We start from the raw sequence: 24,424 nt of genomic DNA on the forward strand, positions 1-24,424 counted from the left end.
AATTGTCACTTAATTTGTTAATTTAAATAGGTGGTTTGGATAAATTAATCAACATAATTAAGGAATTGTGTCATGTATGTTTAATTTTTTTTAGTTGATGCATTTTATTTTTGTTGAATGAATCGTTGAATGAATTTATTTACGTATTTTTTTAGCAATCGGTTGTAATTTGTAATACTTAGTGTGGCCTTAGTCAAATTATGTTTTCGTAATGAAGGAAACATAATTTTTATGTAATTATGAGATCTCGAATCTCCTTTATTTTTCCTTTAGTTTTGGGTTTTGAAATTAGAATGTAATAAATAGGTTTATTATGTAAATTTATTTATTGTAATTTTCGAAGAAGACTAAAGATGGAGATTGGAGCTCACTCCCGCTACATGTATCAAGATGGAACATCGAGACAAGCTTCTCGGGTCCAAGGATGGATTCCAAACTTGTATTTAATGTTCATTTTGATAGGATAGGCAACACTAGGACTTTATTATTGCTTTTACGTTTTTCATTCCTATTGCTTTTCATTCACATGATAGTTTATGCATCATATTCCGCCTAAAACCAAACCACCTACTACTAAAATGCATGAAAATTGACTCATATAGATTGTATGTTAGTTTTCATGGACATACAGATGTCACATATTTTTAAGCCATCACCTTAGTTTATTCATTCTCGCATGCTAGATATTAGTTCAGTTAAAATGAATTAAAATAAAGTTGATGAGATCTTCCTCTAAAACGGAAATTGAGACTAGTCTTTATAAGGGCAAACAACTATGAATCCCTTCTTCGTCGGTAGGCATAATATGGCCCCTTCTACGTTGGGTAAGTAGTTTGTATTGACTTATTTTACCTCAACATCATAGTCCGAAGAGTTTCTCGTGATTATGATGGACTAAAGATAGAATTTACAGAAATTTATCGACCAAGAATTCTAACGGTAGAATTAGCTAAAAGGTTAGCTTATCAATTTACAGAGAATTGAGTCTTGGGATCATTTATATAATTCTTTAGGGAGGTCAATTGTATAAATGTTTAGAGTCTTCGCGTTATGACAGTAGTTCATTAGACTTAAAAATATAAACGATGCACATGCTTATTATTTTTATTCTTCTTCTCGCAGTGTAGAACAGGTTTATTTTGATAATACTGTTACAACAAAATGTCTGGAAATAACGCAATCCAAATGCCTAGTGCCACACTTGGACGCGAGTCCTAGCTGAAAATATTCATGGACCAAATGAATCAGTTCACACGTCTGAAAAACGACAGTCCAACTTTGCGGATCGGGAGCGATCTTTGCGGAATGCTTGCCATTGCTTGACGGTAAGCTCGGGTACTTAATCGAGCCAATACCGTAAACTCGAGGCCCCAATGCAAGAGTCAACGAGTCACTCGCTTATAGTGACTTCGTTATGGAAGCGGGTGCGATAAAGAACGTACTCATCTTTGCAATGGAAACCAATTTGCAGAGACGCTTCATTGCCCAAGGTGCGAACAAGATTTTCACCACGCTCACTAACGAGTTCTCAAAAGCACCGAGAATCGTTACATATGAGCATACCTGTCACTTCTTTGATGCGAAACTCCAGAAGGGCCAACCGGTTAGCCCACACATTCTTCACATGATTGAGAAGTCGAGAAGCTGGAGGCACTTGATTGCAAAATCAGTGAGAGCATTGTCATTGACCGAATGCTTCATTCTTTTCATGATGGTTTTGCCCTTTTCAAGGCGAACTACTACATGAATGACTTGAAAAAGAGTCCTCATGAGCTACACTCCCTTCTCGTACAGACCGAGAAGGATATGAAATTGAGTGGGAGCATGAAGCAGGATGTTCTCACAATTTCCAACAAGGGTAAAGGTAAGGGCAAGGCTCATGGCGACCTAGCTGTAGGTAAGCCAAAGTTTAAAAAGCCAGGAAACGGTAAGAGTGGGCCCGGTGAGACTAGTGGCTCACAGGGCAAGGCAAAGAGCAAGGGCGGTGACATTGAGTGCCACCATTACCACAAGACTAGACATTAGAGGAGAAACTGTCGCGTCTACCATGAGGACATCAAAGCAGGCCACGTCGTTCCTGTTGGTATGTCATCTTATATTCATATGATAGAGATTAACCATGCAAGTTTCGGAACTTGGGTACTTGATACTGGTTGTGGTTCTCATCTGTGTAATCATTTGCAAGGCCTAAAGAACATCATACCTCATGAAAAAGGTGATGTGGACCTGCGAGTCGGGAATGGAGCACGAGTTGCTGCTGTCTCGAAGGGAACATATGTAATCCAACTCCCTAGTGGTTTTGAGTTATTTTTAAATAACTGTTACTATGTACCCAGTTTATCTAAGAACATTATTTCTGTTTCCGTACTTGCTAAAGACGGTTTTGCTTTTTCAATAAAGAATAATAGCTGTATTTTCTCTTTCAATGAAATGATTTATGGCAAAGCAGTTTCCATGAATGAAATTTACATCTTAGATCAAAGCACGGAAGTATTACACATGAATAATAAGAAATTAAAGGTTGGTGACAAAGATCAACCTATCTATGGCATTGTCGAATGGGACACATAAATGAGAAACGCGTAAAGAAACTCGTCGATAATGGGACTATTCCCGCATTCGATTTTTCTACATATGGCACGTGTGAATCATGTATCATTGGCAAAATGACTCGAATTTCCTTCAAAGGTGTTGGAATGCGCGCTAGTGACCTATTAGGACTCATACATACTGATGTTTGTGGACCTATGTCAATTACCGCTAGAGATGGCTATAGATATTTTATCACTTTCATGGACGATTTGAGTAGATACAGATATGTCTACTTAATGAAGCATAAAAGTGAGTCCTTTGAGAAATTCAAGGAATACCAGAACAGGGTTGAGAACCATCTGGGTAGAAAGGTTAAAGCACTCCGTTCAGATCGGGGTGGCGAATATCTTTCAAATGAGTTTGATCAACACCTTAAAGACTGTGGAATCGTTCTACAGTTAACTCCACCTAGAACACCTCAATTAAATGGTGTGTCCGAATGGAGAAATCGAACCTTACTTGATATGGTTCGATCGATGATGAGTCACACGGTAGTGCCTGATTCATTATGGGGTTTTGTTTTTTTGTCAGCTGCTCTTATACTTAACCGAAGTCCGACTAAAGCTGTCGACAAGACTCCATATGAAATGTGGAAGGGAACGGTACCTAACTTGTCCTTTATTCGGGTTTGGGGCTGCGAGGCTTATGTCAAGTGGAGACACGAGGATAAGCTCGGCCCGCGATCGGTCAAGACATACTTTATAGGTTATCCAAAAGGAACATTTGGTCATTACTTCTATTCGCCTACCGAACATCGAGTTTTTTTTGCGGCTAGTGCGACGTTATTAGAGAAAGAATTTCTCGAGAACAAGACGAGTAATAGAACCTTCGAGCTGTCGGAGATTCCAGAACCAACAACCGAGGAATGGATGGAGGAAGTTGTTCCTCCAACTTATGATACGGTTAATATTCCTGAGGAACCCAGGAGGTCGGGTAGAGTCTCTAATCCTCCGGACAGATACATTGGTATGGTCGAGGAGAATGACGTTTTACTTCTAGAAAGTAATGAACCCGCTACCTATAAAAGTGCTATGGCCTGTTCCGACTCAAAGCTATGGCTCGAAGCCATGCAATCCGAGATGGACTCTATGTATGAGAATGATGTATGGGATCTTGTTGATTTACCTAATAAGGTAAAACCTCTACAGTGCAAATGGCTTTACAAAATAAAGCGTTCTGTAGACGCGCAACCAGATACCTATAAGGCACGACTAGTGGCAAAAGGTTTCACTCAAGTGCACGGATTGCATTATGATGAGATTTTTGCACCTGTAGTCATGCTACGTTCCATTCGGATAATCTTGGCGATTGCCGCTTTTCATGATTATGAAATTTGGCAAATGGATGTGAAAACCGCCTTCTTAAACGGTTATTTGGAGGAAGAGTTGTACATGGTGCAACCCGAAGGTTTCATAGATTCTGAACATCCTAAGAAAGTATCCAAGCTTAAGCGTTCCATTTATGGACTTAAGCAAGCTTCTCGGAGTTGGAATCATCATTTCGACCAGGTGATAAAAGAGTATGGTTTCACTCGATCGGTCGAAGAACCATGCTTATATATCAAGTCGAGTGAGAGCAAGATTGTATTCTTGATATTGTATGTCGATGACATACTCCTGATTGGGAATGACATTCCTCTCCTATCTTCGGTTAAAGAATGGTTGAAGAACCATTTCCAGATGAAAGATCTGGGTGAGGCACAACGCATTTTGGGAATCCGTATCTACCGAAATAGATCACGACGGACGTTATCACTTAGTCAGGAGTCTTACTTGGATAAGATTCTTGAGAAGTTCAGCATGACCAACTCCAAGAAGGGGAACCTTCCAATGACGTCTGGTATGCAGTTGAGCAAGTCTCAGTCACCCACGACGCCTGAAGGGATTGAGCGCATGAGTCGTGTTCCTTATGCATCTGCAATAGGATCAATTATGTATGCCATGATATTCACACGTCCAGAAGTGACATATGCATTGAGTATGACGAGTCGGTACCAAAAGAATCCAGGTGAAACACACTGGATAGCTGTTAAAAATATCCTCAAGTACCTACGGAGGACTAAGGATAGGGTATTGACTTATGGAGGCGATTCTAAGCTATGCGCAATCGGTTACGCAGATGCTAGCTTCCAAACGGATCGAGATAATTCAAAATCTCTGTCCGAATTCGTCTTCACTCTTAATGGTGCTGCGATCAGCTGGAAGAGTTCCAAACATAGTGTTGTAGCAGATTCTACCACTGAATCTGAGTACTATGCCGCTTCGGAAGCAGCTAAGGAAGCGATATGGATGCGTCAATTCTTACAAGGACTTACGATAGTTCCTAGTTCGAATGACCCGATCACCATCTATTGTGACAATAGAGGTGCCATCTTCCAGGCTAAGGAGCCAAAATCTAGCAACAAATCTAGACATGTACATCGGAAAGCTCACCTGATCCGTGATTATGTGGAGCAAGAATAGATAGTGATTAACAAGAATGCGATGGATGATAACATCGTGGACCCTCTCACTAAACCGTTGAATTTTGATAAGCATGAAGGGCACGTTATTTCCATGGGAATTAAACGTATTCCTGAGTTGTAGTAGTTGATTATGAATTTTATACATTATCTTTTTCATATACTATTTATAACTTTATCGTTTTATTATAATATTTTGTTTTTCATGTTGATTGTACTGACAACTTTGAACGCCACAAAGTGAACTGAATTACATTATATTTTTTTTGGTCCGTAATCGCCTACAAGAGCTGATAATTCTGGCTATTATATTGTGCAGTCGATTGATGGTGGGTTCAACGAGCCATAAGTCAAATTGTTGACTGATCGATCACAAATGCGAGATTATAACGATACCTCGTAGGACAAATTTTTGTGACAACGTAATGGAGTCCTAAATGTTTAAAAACATTCGGTACCAGGTCATGGATAGGACATCCATTGTGTTCCTAGAGTCGATTCTTTTGACTATCGACTGTCTCTTGATATTAAGGCAGTTTTTAGGTGACTTTGGTTTCTTTCTCATGGTCTGCCGTAACTGGAGGCTAAGTAGATTTTTTCTGGGTCATTTCATACTGTGCTTAAATCTGCAGGATTTGAGTTAAGGAAAATATCCAACCCTTATCAGGTATAGTTATTTCTCAGGGCCACTCGAGGAGTTGTAACTGAAATACATGGCCATGCTCGAATGTTGATTCGTTTATCAGTTAAGTTACTCTCTAGTCGGGGAAACCACTCTTGATGAAGATCACTTGTAAAATACGACCTTTGTGAATACAGATTTTGCAAATTGTTTTACATTGAGTGGAAGAAATTTTAGGATATGAGAATCGGTTATCGCACATCTACTTGAGAGGACAAGTGGGAGTTTGTTGGAGCTTGTGTCCTCCACAAATTAGTGTGATAACATTTGTAAATCTCTTACAGGTTCACAAGGGTATACTTCGTATTTTAATCAGTTGATTAACGATTACCTAATAACGGTTGGCTTGCTAGAAAGTTTGACGTTATTATCATACGAGATAAGCGGTGATCAATGGTCCCTAAAAGTCACACCTATAGGATGTGTTTCAGAGATGTGGTTATGGAAATGTAATCACATTGATGCCTTATATGACTAAATAGTTAGTCAATGTGTTGATGAGACAATTATTTAATGAATATTAAATAATATTAGTTGAGACGAATTAACTGTCAATTCGTAAAATTGAATATAATAGGTTATATTTAATTAATGTATATAATGTTAGCTTGGACGAATTAATATGTTAATTCGTACTTAAATGTAATCGGTTATATTTAATCAAACAAGATGAATGTGTCATAGTGGTAATAATAAGGGTACTCAAACCAAGAGGTTATGGGTTCGATCCTCACTAGATGACAATTTATATTTAACACATTTTATACATTTTTGGAATAACCGAAAATAAGGAAATTATACTCCTTATTATTTCGGTATTATGGGCCGAAAATAGGAAAGGAAAAATCTACCCTATTTCCTCCTTATACCCGGTTTTATAAGGGGAGAGTAGGCGATTTTTCTTAACCTAATTCTTTTCCCATTCTTGCCTCTCATCTAAAAAACACAAAAACATAAACCCTAATTAATTTTACAGAAAATTTGAGGGATCGATTCTAGCAACAAGTTAAGGGCATATCTCATATCGTCTTGGGTGCAACTGATAGGCGAATATCAACTTTGATATTGTTCTTAGGCCGTATTTGCTAGGACCGAAGGTTATTTATTAATCCTTTATGCTTTTGTTTACGCAATTTAGTTTTATGACTCGTAATCATCACTTTATTATTCGTTATAATCCTTGAATTTAAAGGGATGCATACAGATAAATCCCACAGTTCTCGCGGTCTAGCATTTCCATTTCGATCCACCACAATCTTCTCAGTAGGAGCATTCTTTGGTTTCTTCGACGGACGAATAACCCGATATCCGGCTTCTTCTTCTTCCTCAGTCAAGTACCTTTGGTTCTCCTTCGCCACTTCACGGATTTTGCAGTCTACAGGCTCATGCTTCCTTAGCTTCTCACGTTCCTCAGGGGTACTAGCTTTCCTCCATTGCAGATATGAGTCAGATACCCATAGTGAGCCAACCGGACGGGTATGAACCACATATTCCTTTGGGCCCAACGAATTACCCACTCCCGACAAGACTCTGCAGTATGTGCCAAGGCAGTTTGAGGGACGGTGTCTAGCTTCGGGATTTTATGCCTTAAGCCCACTTGCCTCATCAATCTCTCCGGAAAGGTATGAACCATGAATTCCAAGCCAGGAACGCGAATGGACCGCGTCGGATCCAAGGATGATACTCCAGTTACTGACCTGAGATGCCACCATGGTATTATCCACCTGATCAAGGGCCCACCTTCACTCTTCAATTTATTTTCCCAATAATCGCATACTCGAGTGAAATCCACCATGTACAGCCTCGTTCTCATTGCAATCGATCGAGAGCGGTATCCTACCACGTCAACTGGGGGCTCGATCAACCGTAGTCTCTCCATCAGCCAAATATGCAAAGAACATGAGACGGGAATTAGTCCCATATTCGGCCAAAAAAAAATGAACAGAAATAATATAAAAACAGCCACATAGGACAAAAAAACGGGTTTTTACCTGTAAAATCATAGGACTCCCAAGATAGGGCAGCTCGCAGTTCACCTTCCTGTTGTCCAATCTCAGGATGGTCTCCCCTAGAATCAAGCACGCTGGGCTCCTGCGCAGTTCCATTTGCTCCACTATGCCCAGAAATCGAGGGTCACCCCTCATCTCTTGGTCCACACGCCTTCGAAGGATGTAACAGTGAAGAAGGCAGAATCCATAAGCTCGGCGCCTCGCCACATAGGAGATAGTAGGGTCCTCCCTATTTATAAATCGATCAACAAAATCAAACATGTGGACTCCTTTCGAGGTCACGAGACGGTCCACCTCAGCCTTGGTCAACCCAAGCAAGTCCCTAAATTTGTTTTTATATCCTTGAAAGCTAGGAGGTATAACCGGAACACCTTCTGCATCCCATCCTCCAACCGCAGCAACTTCTTCAGGAAAAGGGAAAATTTCGCCTCCCGAAAAGGCAAATACATGGAAATTTGGGTCCCAATATTCAAGAAAAGCATCCAAAAAGGGCCTCACGACCTTCACTAGCTTCAAACTTATGATTGAACCCAAATTGAAAGCACCCATGTCCTGTTTTTCCACATTTGTGAATTCATTCGTCCACTTCTTAATGCGACTTTCAAAGGCATCCATATTTTGTTGGAAAATTTGGAGAAGTTTATAAGAGATTTTATGTAATAGACGAGTCGAGAAAGAAAGAATTGTGAGAGTAGAAGCTCCACCGAGGTCTCTATTTATACTATTCGCTGCTTCCTAATTTCAGCAAAAGACGGACAAGCTGGGGAAATGACGAAGCAGTTGCTGCACCTCTTCGAAGGAACGCAGCTCCTGCTGCGCCTCTTCCCCAGGTCCTTTTCCTCGTTGGACGGCCGTGGATATTTCCTAATTCCGTTTTAGTTAAAATTTCTATTCCTATAAGGATTTAATTGGGTAATTCCGTGTAATTGCCAAATTTGTGTTCCCTAATTGCTGCGGGTTCGCTTTTCGAGGCAACATCGACATTTTTGCCATATACGCACACTTACGTATTTTTATTTTTTTTTGTTTTCGGGGAATCATTTCACTCCCTCTTTTCAAAATATTTCTAATACACTTAGACATTTCTTTTAATTTCTTTTTTTAGGGGGTAGCCCTCCCTACCATCCGGTCACGTCGCGTCGCGTCACTTTTTTTCATTTTTGTCCATTTTCAGACGACTTTTTTTCATTTTCGCGCTTGTTTAGGCCATTTATTTAAGTTAATTCCTTTTATTATATGCTTTGCTATGTGATTTTTCTACGTGAATTTCGGCAGCATAACGGCGTAAACTGTCACATGCCAAACCTGTTTTCTAAGCTAACCTGCAGATACAGCAAACACCCAGCAGCAAAGGCACACATGCCATCATATATACAGTCAAAAGAAATATACATCAAAATACGGGCTCCTGCCCAAGCCAAAGTGACAAAAAAAGAGAAAATGTACAACAAGCAGTCAGCTAACTAGTCCTGGCGACCCCTCAGCTCAGCCACCGTCGCTTCAAGAGCGGCGATCTCAACGTCTCTGGCCTCGAGCTCTCTTAACAAGCGGGTTGTCTCCTCCTGGGACTGCGCTAGCTCACGCTCCAAGCCACGCTCCCTCTACACAGAAGAAAATGAAGCAACATTTTCTTCACTTTCCTTCACAAGGTTGGAAGTAGTAAAAATAATAAATAAGAAACGGGAATGGAAGGTTCATACCTGCCTCCCGGAACCACCAGCAAGGGCCTCGATGGCTGTAGCTCACAGTCGGTTGGCCATCCTCCACAACTCCACGTGCCTGGACGGTGCCACCTTCATTCAAATACAGAAAAGTTTCAAGCAAATGCATTCATATGTAATAAAACATAAAAGTAAAAAAGACAGCCAAAGCTGGGGGATTACCCTCCTCACGATGTGCTGCCACTCGTCCAAACCCGCATCGGTCACAGTCTCACTAAACTCTCGGATCTCCGAGATCGTCGCCATGCCCGCCGAGTCAGTGTACTCCAGTGTTTCTGGAAAAGCTGGGGGCTCGACGCCCGCCACCTCGATCTTTTGCAAAGCTCAAATGATTCATTATTCTGATGATCATTTATCATTTATCGGTTTTATCAAAGGCAGAAAAAGCAAGTAGATATGCTTACCACGATCGGCCAGTACGCCAACCTCTGACGAACAAACTCCGCGTACTCCTCACCAGGAATAAGGAGAGCGTCACCACTCGCACCAGCCAGGTCTGTCGTCCTCTAAGCCTCCGAAGGCTCCCTAAACATCGTCAATGGAGGATCGATGAGAACAGTAAAAGCGTCACGGGAGCTCTGTCGAGCCAAACGCTCGCCCAAGTATTACACAGGTCCCATGGGCGTCGTCAACAGCAACTGACTCGAACTCCGAGGACGGAGAACCTCAGCCCCGAAAGAAGGAGCTCCAGTGTAGCCCTCCCAAGGCCTAGGCACCCACTAAGGCAGAGAACGAGGGGTCATTCCTATGATCGTCTCTAAGCAAAGAAAATATATGAAATAAAAACCAAGATACTTACGCTGTCCAAGCTCAGGACGTTCACGCCCCTCCGGAAAATGTCGTAAGAAGACCGCTAACTCTTCCGACGGCACACAATCCAGTCCCTGACGACGGATACTCCCTCTGTACGTCCGCTGCCCTCTTGGATGCAAAACTGGGAAAGTAGGAGTACACCCACGCCTGCAGATAAATGTTAGTGATTACAGCTTATTCTCTACCAAAATAATCTTTCATATTTTCAAAAAGATAGTAAAATAGAAGAATAATGACAGAATGATCTTTCATAGTTGCAAGAAAGGCTCATACCTCCAACAAAAGTCCAGGGCCGACAGTGGCAGGAGAAGTCCCCTTTTTCGTCAACTCCGAACGAACCATGGCCCTCATGTAGCGTGTGAGGACCGCAAAGCTAAGAGTAACCCAGTCCCAACGACCTAGGCTAGTCAAGTCAGCAAGAAACGGAAGAAGCTTCATCGACAGCCTCTCCCCCTTGTCTCCAAGGTAAATCGAAGACAAGAACCACCACAGCCACAAGCGAGCCCACTGCTCAGCAGTGCAAGGAGGTGGAGGCACCATGCGCCCATCCATCCTCACCCTCGCTGGAACCCTACCGCCGAAGTAGTCTCTCACGTAAGAACTCGGCACTAAACCAGGAACCTGGGCCGCACTCGTAGCCAGGTTCCAGTCGATCAAACTCCTCGCCTCGGTCGAGTCTACTCTCATGGCCATCGACGGCCACACCACCGGCTCCTCTCTACACGGCATACCCGTGATCATATCGTAGTCCTCCAAGGTGACCCCGATCTCTCCAAAAGGCATAGGTAAAGTCGAGATCGTGTCCCAGAACCAATCAAGAAAGGCTCTAATCAGGAAAAGGTTAGCCCGAATTTTCCTTTCCTTGATCTCTCTCCAAGCCCACACCAAGTCACCGAAAGCTCCCTGCTCGATGATGGCCTGCTCCTCCTCCGTCAGCTTCCCGAAGGCATCCATCATTGTCGTGTAACCCGTGAAGGACCTCATGTTCCTGGCCTCCGGCGTCAATCCAAAAGAAAGTTTTCTTAAGCATAGCAAATGACAAGGAAAGAATGAGCTAAGAAATAATAAGAAGTGAACAAATAAGGAAACGAATAAAGAAATGACAAGTGGAAGGCTCACCATACTCCTTGCCGTCCTGTACGACAGTTGGACCTCCGCTGCCCAAATGAGTTGTCTCTCATCCCATTTCTCGGCCCACTCAGGCGCTCCTGCGAGCTGGTGGCCGCCTCGTCCCAAGGTGGCCCCCCGCGGGGCCTCTTCCTCCTCCTCCTCTAAGTCCTCCTCCATCACCTGAACTGTAGAAGGCTCAAGCTCAACGTCGGTATCCATGAAGTCACTCCCCGATGTAGAAAGAATATCCTCTGCAATCAAAGCAAATAAAGCAATATTAGAAGTTTTTTAAGCATTTTCGAGCATTTCAAGTGTAAAAAGCGGCATTTTTTGCCATCTTTGGCCACGCTTTCCAAAGTCCAACCACTCGTGTGGTAGGACGGGTCAAGAATAGTCTAAGTTCGAGCCTAGTTGCGGGTTTGAGCCGAAAATTCGGCAGCATTTCACTACAATGTCAACTATGCCATATAAAAGTGTCCCGGAAGAGCTGTCACAAATCAAAAATCCGGCATGATAGCAAGTTTACCCATTACTCAAGGGTTCTAGAACACCAAGTTTCATCAAAAATGGGCTGGTGTGGGGTCATTTTTGAAGGGTTTTACGGCTTAGCATAGAAACCGTCACATTTCGCCCTCAAAACCTTAATACTCGACGAAAATTCGAAAGGGATATATGGTTCTATTCCTAACATTGCCAATTACTCATTTCTAATGTTAATTTCATGAGGCAAATCCATTTGAGGTAAAAGCCCCAAATTTTCTAAATAAAAGGAAATAAAAACCCTAATTTTCGACCTAAAATCAAGCTCAAATACGAATTAAAGCAAGTGCAAGACACATACCTTGATTAGTCATGATTTATGGCGAGATTTGATCAAGTTCTTGATGGGATTTGATTGGGTTTTGATGATAAAATGAAATAATTATGTTTTGAAATGAAAATAAAACACGACTTAAAGTCGGGTTTTTACCCAGATAGGGACGAGCTTGGGCAAGGGCGCAGTACTAGCTGCGCCTCTTCCAAAGGTCACAGCTCTTGCTGCGCCTTTTCCTCAACATACTTCCTCGGAATTCGTTGAAATTCGTTATAAGTTCGTTATTTGTGGGCCCAGGCTTCATGCGCCTCTTCCTCAGCATATAGCTCCGTTTTGGAGTTCTCTTCGTCCGGATCGGCGTTTTCTCTGCAATAGACTACAAACAACCATGACATTTTGTTTCCAGCAAGGATTTATGATCGTTAAGTACAGTTCATTGGCTTCTCCTCTTTATCGGAATTTCGCCTGTAACGATTCAAGCAGATTTATTCTCTTCTGCGTCGCTAATGGCGCGTCGTTGTCGATACCCTTACCTTTTCTCCTCAGCAACGCTAATGGCGCGTCGTTAATGGCGCGTCGTTGTCGATACCCTTACCTTTTTTCCTCAACGACGCTAATGGCGCGTCGTTGTCGACACCCATACCTTTTTTTCCTCAACGACGCTAATGACGCGTCGTTGTCGACACCTTTCTCTTCAGTGACGCTAATGGCGCGTCGTTGTTGATGCTTTTACCTTTCTCCTCAGCGGCGCTAATGGCGCGCCGTCGTTGATCCAGCGTATGATTCAACTCCGACAGAGTCATTGACATGTTCCTTAGCGAGAGTTCGTTACCGCTCATAGCCCACGTATTTCTCGACGACAGAGTTTGCTTGAGGACGGACACATGCAGATTCCCCAGGTATGATTTTTTCTTATAGCTGGCGAGCTTCCTTACGTAGTCTAATGGAATTTAAACGACCCTCCCCGATAGCCGACAGACTCTAAAATGTTATCGACGACAGGTCCTTAGCTCAGACCCCTTGAGCTGCCTCGCGTCGCCATAGTCGTCAGGTTGTAATCTTCTATTGACCTGATGGCTATACTTTGACTTTCGCCTTGTCCAAGCCTCGGTCAAAGTGGGGGCTCTCTAGATACCTCATTTCTGCACCTCCCGCCAACCACCCAGTGATGATTGGGCCGCATGTTTGATACGCGGAACGATTTTATGACAGTTCGTAAAGTTCATCGACAAGTGATAGCTCAAACACTCGATTCAACCTCATGGTCGTCATCTACGCACCGATACGGTCGTTTTGACAGTAATTAGAGTTCATTTGGAGTCCGGGTCAAAAACCGCTTCATTTTCGAAGAAACCGTTTAAATGCCGAGTCGGAATGTTCCGGAGTGTTCTAGAATTCTCTGGATATTTATTCCTAATTAAATTTAATATTTTTAAGGAAATATCTTCTGTATATTGTGTTTCACGGAATAAGGAAGTGTATATCTACCGAAATTTCATAAAAAACGCGGAAATCTTTCTTGCCGAGGAGGAAACCTGCTGGGAAATGACGCGGTCTTTGCGCCTCTTCCAAAAGTTGCAGTGGCTGCTGCACCTCTTCCCCAGCCCTCTTTTCACGCTTTTCAGAATATTTCCGTGATTTGTTTCTGTATCCGTGTCATTCTTAAACTCCTTCGTGTGTTTAGTATAAATAGAGACCTTCGGTCTCCATATTTGGCACGCGAGTGTCCGCCCTTCTCTTCTCTATTTGCATTCTAGACCACGCTTTTGCTTTCGACGCCTACGTGCTTTATCAATCGACCATGTAAGCTCAGATCATTCTGAAACCCAGTCACGTTGCATAGACCGACCAATTTGACCAACTCCACTTAATCAATCTAATCAATCTTTTAAATCCTTTAACAAGGGCACTTTCCACGCATATTCGAGTCGAGCAATCACTAAACGATAACTTTAGTCAATCTCGTTTCATCAAACATGTAAATCTGAGGGTGTAAATCCTATTTTACTTTATTGTACTTTTATTTTGTATCACGAAGTAAGGTTTATATCAAAAGCACATTCAAAACCGTCTTAAAAACCATCTTTTAAAACCGTGTTTACAAAACAGCGGAGGTCTGACGTCGAGAAGAAACGCAGCGGCAGAATAAGCCTCTTCGAAGAATCGCGACATATCTTTGCGCCTCTTTTCTTAGGGCTGCGCCTCGCTCTCTTCTTCTTCTTCCTCGACCTTCTTCAATCTTTCTTATTTTTCTTATTTCTTCGTTTCTTTTGTTCGTATCAGTACATAAATCATGTCTTAATTAATCCTTTCAAATTATAAAGTTTAAATCAACTTAAATCTCTTATAATCAATATTTGCGGGTTTTCGTCATCTTATTCAAACCCGGATTTTAGAGGTTCGATTTGTTCATATCAAGTCTCTAGAATTCATCCTTTGTATATAATTTTATTTGTTTGATTTCAATTTATTTGATCCAATTTCGTTTTCAAGTTCAAGTTTGTTCCCTTATTAAATCCGACACGAGTTCATCGCATAATCATGTAAACCGTTGTATATTCTCACCTTTAATTCGTTTTATGACGGTTCCAGATGCATGTAATCTGTTAAACCACTCCTACTTCAATTCTAATATCAATAATCAACCATAAATTTACCAATGAACATTAACAATCCACGGTTTTGACTTCAAAGACGGAGCCCAGCTCAAGAATAGACGCAGGAAGAGCTGCGCCTCTTTAAGAGGACGCATCAGATGTTGCGCCTGTTCTGGGTTGGTTTCTGTCCCTGAACTCTTTCTCGCTTTGACGTAGCTCCTAATTACGTATTAAATCAACTATTAATCGTATTATCGCTCCTAATCTGACGTATTTTCTTACTTTTATTTCTAATTTTATTTTCTTTATTTTCCTCTTCAAAATCCCATTTTGAGCGTGCTTTTGACGTAGATCAAATAAGCTTTGTAATCATTGTAATATTTGTAATTTTAATTATTATTTATGTATGATTTATATTGTATGTTTCATATGTAATTAATCTAACTTCCAACTTCGACCCAATTGTTTGTTAAAACACGTGTTAACCGACTTAGTTTAATATCACATGTTAGGACTAATCTATTGTTTGTTGCATTGCATGCATTACATCGACGCCATATCAAATATGAACAACTTCCCCGCTATCGAGGCGGGCGGGATTAGGTGTTCGATTAAAGAGCTTCCTAATACGTACCCTCACCCTTACTCCAGTTATCTCTGGACATTCGTGTCCATTGGCATCTTCGAGAGTCATTCTAGATATAGAATGCTAAGGGTAACGAGTTCTTAGTGTTTATGTCACTACTTTGTGCCTTGACATGGCACGAGGTATTCGAACGGTTCCAATTTTCCATAAAAATTGGTGGCGACTTTACAAATGCAGGCTTATTTAACCTTTCACCGGTTTCAATGCCTCAAAAATCGGTAAGAGGCCCATGACATGCTTTGGCAAACCAAGGTTCCGTGAGAGAAGTGTCGTCGCCTCGAAACCAACGCGCGGGTGCGCGCAGCGCGGGTGGCCCATGTCCACAGTTATTAGCATATATTTTATCTTATATATTTAGTTTTACATAGTAATTTTATGTTTAAATAATGGGTAAGTGTATTAATTGTAGTTTTAAGTGAAACTAGTTCATTATTGGGTCATCTATCGGGTTGAGAAAATATCGGGTCACGGGTCGGGTCGGGTCGGATTCGAGTTGTAGAAAATAAGGCTGATATCGGTTATCAGGTCGGGTCAGTTCGGTTTCGGTTCACCCAATTTTCGGGTTGTAGCAGGTCGGGTTTCGGGCGGATCGGGTCGGATTCCTCGGGTCGGGTCAGCTTTTGCCAGCTCTAACTGCAGTCCATGGTGTGATACACTGATGCCCATATCTTTCTATTCCCATTTAAATCATTAATTCTACAACCATACTAGCCTATTTAAATCTGTTTTTCTGACATCATTACTTTAGAAATTAGGGAATAAATTACATATGAATCAATGCAGTTAATGCATATATTAAGTATTTATTTTCTTTTTTAGTTCACAACCCATTGGGTTGTATTTATCATTTCTCTTCTAATTAATTTATCATGGTATCTACAATGAGGAACCTAGATATTTTTCTTTATCCTTTGTTATTAAATTGGCTGAAGTTTAAGTGCTCGATACTGTCATCTTCGAAAACCTCGCAAAAAGGTCAACCGGATTGAGTTCGGGTTTGCAATAATTCGGGTTGGGCCGGTTCACTTCATTTTCGAGTCAACTATTATCAAGTTATGTAGGGATAATGATCGGTGTACAATAGTAGGCATACGAGTGGGGTCAAATCGGGTTATGGGTCAAGCTGAGGTCTTCAGTTCGGGTGTCGGGTACGGGCGGTTCATTCAGGCCAGGTCAATTTTGTCATGTCTAGAGCTTCCTTTCGCTTGGCCTCGGTTACAATGTGGAGGAGATTTAGGACTCTGTTCAAAGTCTGTTCACGAACATCACTCATTGAGACGTCCCTTGAGTATTGGCACATTCACAGATCTAGTAAGCAAAATATCAAAACAGAAACAGTGTCTGGTCTAAGACGAGGCAAATGAGGAGCATGATCCACTCTAGTTTTTATATATGAACATTAATCCAAGTACAAAGAGAACAAGCTATAAATTAATCTACATGGGGCTGTTATAGAGGTGTAATGAACAGAAACAGCACTCCAATCGGGTCAAGTAGTGTCAAAAATTGTACAAGAAATGATTACATTATAGATCTCGTCTGCATAACGGACAGGAACCATGCCTCAGCAGCCATTTGTCGATGCAAGGAAGGTGAAACATATGGTGACAATGGGGAAGACTCCGGATCGTCTCACCAATTTGGAAATCCTGAATTGCAATCAAGGTCAAAAATAACGTCAGGTAAACAGTCTCAGCACAGCAAAAATTTCATACAAGTCATACAAGATAACATATAATCAGTAAATAAGCAAACCTGCAGGCAAACGGAACAAGACACTCTCTCTCCCGAAGCATCCATGTTGTTCTCCGTTGTGATTTTGATCTTAGGTATCTTCTCAACAAAATCACACGATAAACCTTTCGCACCACCAGTGTCAAAGATATTGGTTACTTCCTCAAAATTTGTTTCAACAGCGCCCATCTGACCCATTCAAGAAGCGGAAACAAAAAAACCAATCATAATCCGCATGTGCCCATAGCCATGTGCATGTATTAGTCATACAATTTCCATGACTAGCAAACATTGGAAATAAATGCTACCTGACTTTGTACTGCACTTAACATGGCCGGGCCAATTCGCTCACGTACAAGTCTACCACTCAAGAGGCTTGCAATAACATCAATCTGCGAAGTCCACAAATTACATTCTAATTCACACAACCAAAAATTCTATACTAATAAACCGGAAAAGAATCAATGCATTTACACGAATTTCATTCTTCGACACAAGTCAAAATTGGATCACCATACTGAAATCACATTGTTCTTTCTAGCAGGGCACACAAAGTTGACAAAATAACTACACTTTACTTTATACAAAAACAAAGGCAGAACTCAGAAGGAATACCAGGTAGAGAAGACAGCCGATGCCAGATTCATCGGATCGCCAGAGGACAACAGATGATTCAAAGACCTCAATGGAGAAAACAGCACCAGAGATGGCTCCAATAGCAGCTCCTCTCACGAAACCACTCTCCGTCTCTTGCCCTATCAATGCTCCAGTCATTGCTCCTAACAGTGTCCCAACTGCATTCACACATCCCACAATTTCCTCTTCTTATTATCATCATCTTATATTTTTAATCAATCATTTCACAGTCGAAAACAAACAAAATCCAGGTAGCATACCACAAACTTCTGTCACAACAAGCAATATCAACCTCTATAAGACCAACAAACCACTCTCCCTCCGTCCCAGTCATTTGTTTACCTTTTATATCCTTTGTGAGCGGGATTTTAATCAAAGGTTAACAAATGAATGGGACGAAGGGAGTACAAAGCAGTGGCAGAACTAAAGGGCTAGCAATTTTGAAACTTTCAGTTGAAAGTTTCGATTTTTTTTCTTTAGTTCTTATTCTTTTAATAATTTTCGCCCCCTAACTACAAATCCTGATTCCCCGACATAATAACAATTACACTAATAAATTCCATGTTTAACCCAAACAAAATATCTAAAAAACATGAGATTTAAGCATAACCCAGATCATAATTATGTTCTAACAAGCTAAAAATCAACACATAACATAAAAAAACATGAAAACTTTGAATCAAGAACAAGGGATCAAACCTAAAGCAAAGCAGAATGTGAAGAAAGCAGAGAAAAGATTCCCAAGAATTGCAGAAATTGCAAAATTAAGAATTCCTTTAATTTTATCAGCCAAATTTGATAAAATTGAGGGAGAATTTGCAATAGATTGAGATGGGTATGCATAAAATTCCATCTTTTAAAAAAACCAAATCAAAATAAATGAAATAAAAATAAAAAGTTGGGATTTAATTGAAAATAATTGGTGGGATTTTTGGATTGAAATGAAAGAGATTAATAGGAATTATGGAGGAAAGAGTAGAAGAAAATGAAAGAAAGAAAGAAAGAAAACTAAGTTGCTAAGAGAAAACTATGTTCACCAACCAGAATTTATATGAATGTTAATTGTTGATTATTTCTTGTTGTTCAATAATGATGTACGATTGTAATTTGTGTGTATTAAGGAAAGAATTGAATGAACAAAATCCCCTAGTCCCTTCATTCACATATCCGAACATATTATTCTCTTTTTTTCGACACTATTTATTAAAGAAAAAGAATTTACAATATTACGTGCAATATGTATAACAGAAGATATAGTCATGCGCAAGCTGGTTTGATTCGTCTGTATAAGTACCATAAAAATAACAAATTTTTATAATGTAGAATTATAATTAGGTTAGAACATATGATTATTGGCAGGTGTATAAAAGGGGAATGATGTATTTCGATATGAATGAATTTTTGATTTGGTTGCCATTTAATGCTAATTTTTTTTTTTTTTTTTTGAGAAACCATTTAATGCTAATTTGGAGAAATACGTTTGGACTAATATAAGTAGGAGTTTTTTGGGTTTGAGGACAAATTTTATCTTACAAAATGTAGGATTTGTCAAAAAAAATGTAGGATATTTGTTTAGGTTGTGGTGTGAGCAAATAAAAATTTTGATTGGTTTTTTTTTGGGTTATTTTACAAGAATAATTCAAATTATGGCCAGTCTTCTTATAATAATCCAAACTTCATTTAATCTCATAATAAACCATACTTCTAACTTCATCTTCTCATAATGCACTTAGTGACTTGATACCCGTTCATTAGGTAACACTTCAAAAAAAAAAATCTAATCTCTACAACAATCAATCACTAAAACCACCAAACACAACCTTCATCCCCTTACTCCTCCATCACCAAACAAAATAGCCATCATCAAACACCAAACAATCAATCACTGAAACCACCAAACACAACCTTCATCCCCTTACTCCTCCCTCCATCACCAAAAAAAATATCCATCATCAAACACCGAACACCTACTAACCCCACCATCACCAAACACCAAACATCAAGAACCACCCAGTCAGCTTCACTCTGCCACGCAATGCACCAAACCACTGAATTGTCCCACCCTAGTGCATAGCCACAACCAAACCGCAATACCACGCCTTTCTTCATAAGCTTTATATAAGGAGAATTAATGAACCATGACTTCGTTTTTCATCTTTTGTGATAAACTGTAAAAGAGAATTGAGAAAGGCTAAAAGCCAAGAATATTATTCATAGTTATGAAACGTGAATACATCAATAGCTTTTATACATGAGGTAGTCAAAACTATCCTAAGAGATGAGCTCCTACAAGTAAGGTAACTAATAGATTACAAGAATATATTTCTCAACAATATATACAACAGAATGAGGAAGGATATGCTAAATATATTATCCGTATAATATATTTCCACACTCCCCCTTAAGTTGGAGCATTGGGTAACCGAATGCCCAACTTACCTTGTAAATATGCGAACGCTTCACCACCAAGTGCTTTAGTGAAAAGGTCCGCAATTTGCTCTTTGCTCGGAACATGGATAGTTTCAATATTTTTGCTAACCAAATGTTGCCGAATGAAATGACAATCTATCTCAATGTGTTTTGTGCGGTCATGAAAAACTGGATTTTTAGCAATGTGTAAAGCCGACTTATTATCGCACAAAACTTGCATTGGATGCTTGTGGAGAATGCCGAGTGAACCGAGGAAAGGTTTTATCCAAATAAGCTCTCGTGTGACTGCCGCCATTGCTCTATATTCGGCTTCGGCGGTAGACAAAGCTACCGTGGGCTGTTTTCTCACCCTCCAAGAAATTGGTGTGGTCCCTAATGAAACAAAATACCCTGTCAAACTCCTTCTAGTTAGAGGACACCATGCCCAGTCGGAGTCCGAATATCCGTGGAGCTGAAAGGTCGAATTTCGGCCCATCACAATTCCTTTTCCTGGAGTGCCTTTTATGTATCGTATTACTCTTAATGCTGCATCCCAGTGCTTCTTGCGTGGACTTTGAACAAACTGAGAAAGAATATGTACTACATACACCAAATCGGGTCGAGTGATAGTTAAATAGACAAGCCTGCCGACTAGCCTACGATACACCATTGGATCCTTCAAGATATCCCCTTCGGCCAGAGCGAGCTGATGGTTCGAGGGTATAGGAGTGCTGGCGGGTTTGGCTCCTTCCATCTTAGCTTCCTTAATAATCTCCATAGCATACTTCCGTTGGCTAAGAAATAAGCCCGATGCACCATGCGCAGCCTCTATACCCAAGAAGTACTTAAGCTTGCCAAGGTCTTTGATGCCAAATTTTTGATCGAGAAAAGATTTTAAATTGTCACAAGCTCGAGTATCATCACTAACCACAATCATATCATCAACGTATATTAAAATAGCGAGGAAAATACTGTCTTTATTCATTGTGAACAACGAATAATCCGCCATTGATTGAGTGAACCCATAACCTTTTAACGCATCCGTCAACTTTGCGAACCAATTCCTCGAGGCTTGTTTTAAACCATAAAGAGACTTCAAGAGGCGACACACCTTTCCCGACCCACTAGCTTCGAATCCCGGTGGCAATTTCATGTAAACTTCTTCACTTAAATCACCGTGAAGAAAAGCGTTATTCACGTCTAATTGTGCTATATGCCATTTCTTTGCCACCGCGACAGCTAATAGGAGTCGGACACTGGTCATCTTAGCCACTGGAGCGAATGTTTCATGATAATCCACTCCCTCAATTTGAGTGAATCCCTGTGCTACTAGACGCGCTTTATATCTCTCGATAGTACCGTCGGCTTTGTGCTTAATTTTGTAAACCCACTTGCACCCAATTGGTCTTTTTCCTTTAGGAAGGTCTACAATCTGCCAAGTACCATTCTTTTCTAGTGCGTCAATCTCGCTTGCCATGGCTATTTTCCACTCGTCCTTCTTTACGGCCTTAAGGTAATTTCTCGGTTCTCTTATGGCATCAATGGCTCCGATGAAATTCCTGTGAGAGACTGAAAAACAACTACTTGTGATATAATTAATTATTGGATAACGAGTACCTTTCGTGGAAGACGGAGTTTGGGATGTGTGAGCGTTGCTTGTGGACATGACACGAGTCGATTTACAAATGTAATCCTTTCGCCAAGCGGGCTCAAACTTTTGCCTTGCTCCTCTTCCAAGCCTCAGCTCCTCTTCAGGTACTTCACTCTCCACTAATTCGTCTTGTGTTCCTTCGACACCGATAGCATTCTTCCCCTCGACATTTGCATTCGGACTACCGCCTGTATTACTGTTCAGCTGCTCTGTTTCGGAAACAGAGTGCTGCTCATTCTCGGAAACGGAGTTGGAATTGTCTATGGTTTCGTGACAATTCATTTGTCCAACATCACACTCAGTAAAAATATCATGTTGTTCATCCAAGGTCACTTGCTGCCCTTCGTGGGAAATATTATTGGAAATAATATAGGGAAACACGTGCTCATAAAATCGGACATCACGAGATACAAATTGACGATGGGTTTTTAAATCATATAATCTCCATCCCTTTTGTGTTTTTGGGTACCCAATGAAAATACACCGTGTCCCTCGCTCTTGAAATTTGTCTTTCGGTCGCTGTTTATTATGAGCATACGCGAGACAGCCCATGACCCTCAAATTGTCAAGGTTGGGTGGTTGTCCGTGTAAGAGTTCGTAAGGGGTTCGACCGTCCAAAACTCGGGTTGGGGTACGGTTGATAAGGTAGGCTGCAGCTAGGACACACTCCCCCCAAAATTCTATGGGTAAATTGGCTTGGAATCGAAGAGCCCGGGCTTTTTCTAAGAGGTGTCTATGCTTACGTTCTACCCGCCCATTTTGTTGTGGGGTATCGATGGTACTAGTTTGGAAAAACATACCATTTTCACTATAAAAATGTCTCAAATGACCCGAAAGAAATTCATTTCCATTGTCACTTTGAACAATTTTTACTTGTTTTCCAAATTGTGTACTAACCATTTTGCAAAATTGTCTCATTAAATCACCAACTTCCCCTTTATCCTTCATGAGATGAACCCAAACACTCCTACTATGATCATCAACAATGGTCAGAAAATAGTGTGCCCCGGACAAACTACTAGCATGATATGGCCCCCATATGTCGCAATGAATTAAATGAAACAAAACGTCATGCCTCTTATTATTAAGTTGAAACTGAGAACGGGTCTGTTTAGCACGACAACAAGGATCACAAACAATTGTGGAATTAAAAGATAAAGGTTTTGCAATTAAATTACGTAAATATGGAAAAATGTTGCTGGAAGGATGACCCAATCTCTGATGCCAAATCCGTCCATCATCAACTGTTGTCCGTCCCACTTTTTCTCCTACTCGTGTCATGTAATAGACGCCATCACGTTGCTCACCCCTCCCAATCTCCGTCTTCGAAGACTGGTCCTGTATTATACAATAATTAGAATTAAAAATCACAAAGAAATTATTTTCACGAATAAGTTGCTCTACTGAAATAAGATGACAGGTTAAATTTGGAACATATAAGACGTCCTTCAGCTCAAACGATTTATTCAACGAAACCGTTCCATGAATACACGCTAGAATAGTTGACCCATCTGGTAAACCTATCGTAGACGGTTCCTCCTGCCATTGATTCATAAGCAATTCTCGGCATCCCGTCATATGGTGTGAGGCACCACTGTCAATCATCCATTCATGTATTTTAAGATGGTTCGTACCTGTTAGTTTTTCTTTACCGTCAGATTTGGCAGCGAGTAGGATCTGTAGTTGCTCTATTTCTTCAGCCGTGAAATCCTTTTTGGAGAATTCACTTGTACTTGCACTTGTGCTCGCAGCATTGACAACCTGGTTTGGAGTGGTATTGCCGCTGCCTCTCCCACCACGGCTGCTGCCTCGTCCACCTCGCCTGCCCTTGCCTCATCCTCTTCCATTGATGCCAAGTTTCTCCCAACAATTTTCTTCAGTATGATACCACTTCTTGCAGTGAGTGCATCGTGGTGGCTCATACTCTTTCGGTTCCTCCAGTACCGGAGCATCCCTGCCACGACTACCGCTAGTTCGTGCAGCCATTGCAACTTCAGTCTGGTCTTCACGAATTGTAGTAACCGTCTTATGTCGCTCTTCCCTTAAAACAAGTGCATAAGCACGACTCAAAGATGTAAGGTTATCCTCCATTAATAAATTAGATCGAAGATGACCATACAAGGCAGTATTGAGTCCCATAACAAATTGATGCACTTTTTCTTCCTCTCTGTCCTTGGCAAACGCAGCACCGGCACCGCAGCTACAAGCAGGAACCTTAGAATAATTGGCTAACTCATCCCATATAGATTTTAGATGAGTATAATAATCCACGACGGATCGATTCCCTTGACGACATTCCATCAATTCGCCTTTAAGCTGATGAACGCGGGGAGCATTCCCCGCCGAATAACGATCCTTCAACTCTGTCCAAATCTCGTGCACAGGAGCCGTGAAAGCAATACTGGGGTGCAACTTCTCGTCTATCACGTTGCGTAACCAAGCCCGGATCATGGCGTTGCATTGACGCCACGCGACAACTTCATAATTCTCGTCCTCTGATCCCTCGGGTTTAGAAACAGTACCGTCAACAAAGCCTAATTTATTTTTCG

The 24,424-nt window shown here is 41.0% G+C and overlaps 1 protein-coding gene across 1 annotated transcript; it reads right to left on the reverse strand.

Moving 5' to 3' along the window:
• Positions 1-16,806: 16,806 nt before the first annotated feature.
• LOC141633466 (NEP1-interacting protein-like 1) lies at positions 16,807-18,984 on the reverse strand. The gene is made up of 5 exons (XM_074445929.1): positions 18,515-18,984; positions 17,795-17,973; positions 17,488-17,571; positions 17,201-17,368; positions 16,807-17,094 (listed from the first exon to the last, which is right to left on the reverse strand). The coding sequence occupies exons 1-5, from the start codon at positions 18,666-18,668 to the stop codon at positions 16,972-16,974; spliced, it is 708 nt and encodes a 235-aa protein (XP_074302030.1). The 5' UTR covers positions 18,669-18,984; the 3' UTR covers positions 16,807-16,971.
• Positions 18,985-24,424: the final 5,440 nt, after the last annotated feature.

Source organism: Silene latifolia, chromosome Y (genome assembly GCF_048544455.1).
Source record: "Silene latifolia isolate original U9 population chromosome Y, ASM4854445v1, whole genome shotgun sequence".
Lineage (NCBI taxonomy): Eukaryota > Viridiplantae > Streptophyta > Magnoliopsida > Caryophyllales > Caryophyllaceae > Silene > Silene latifolia.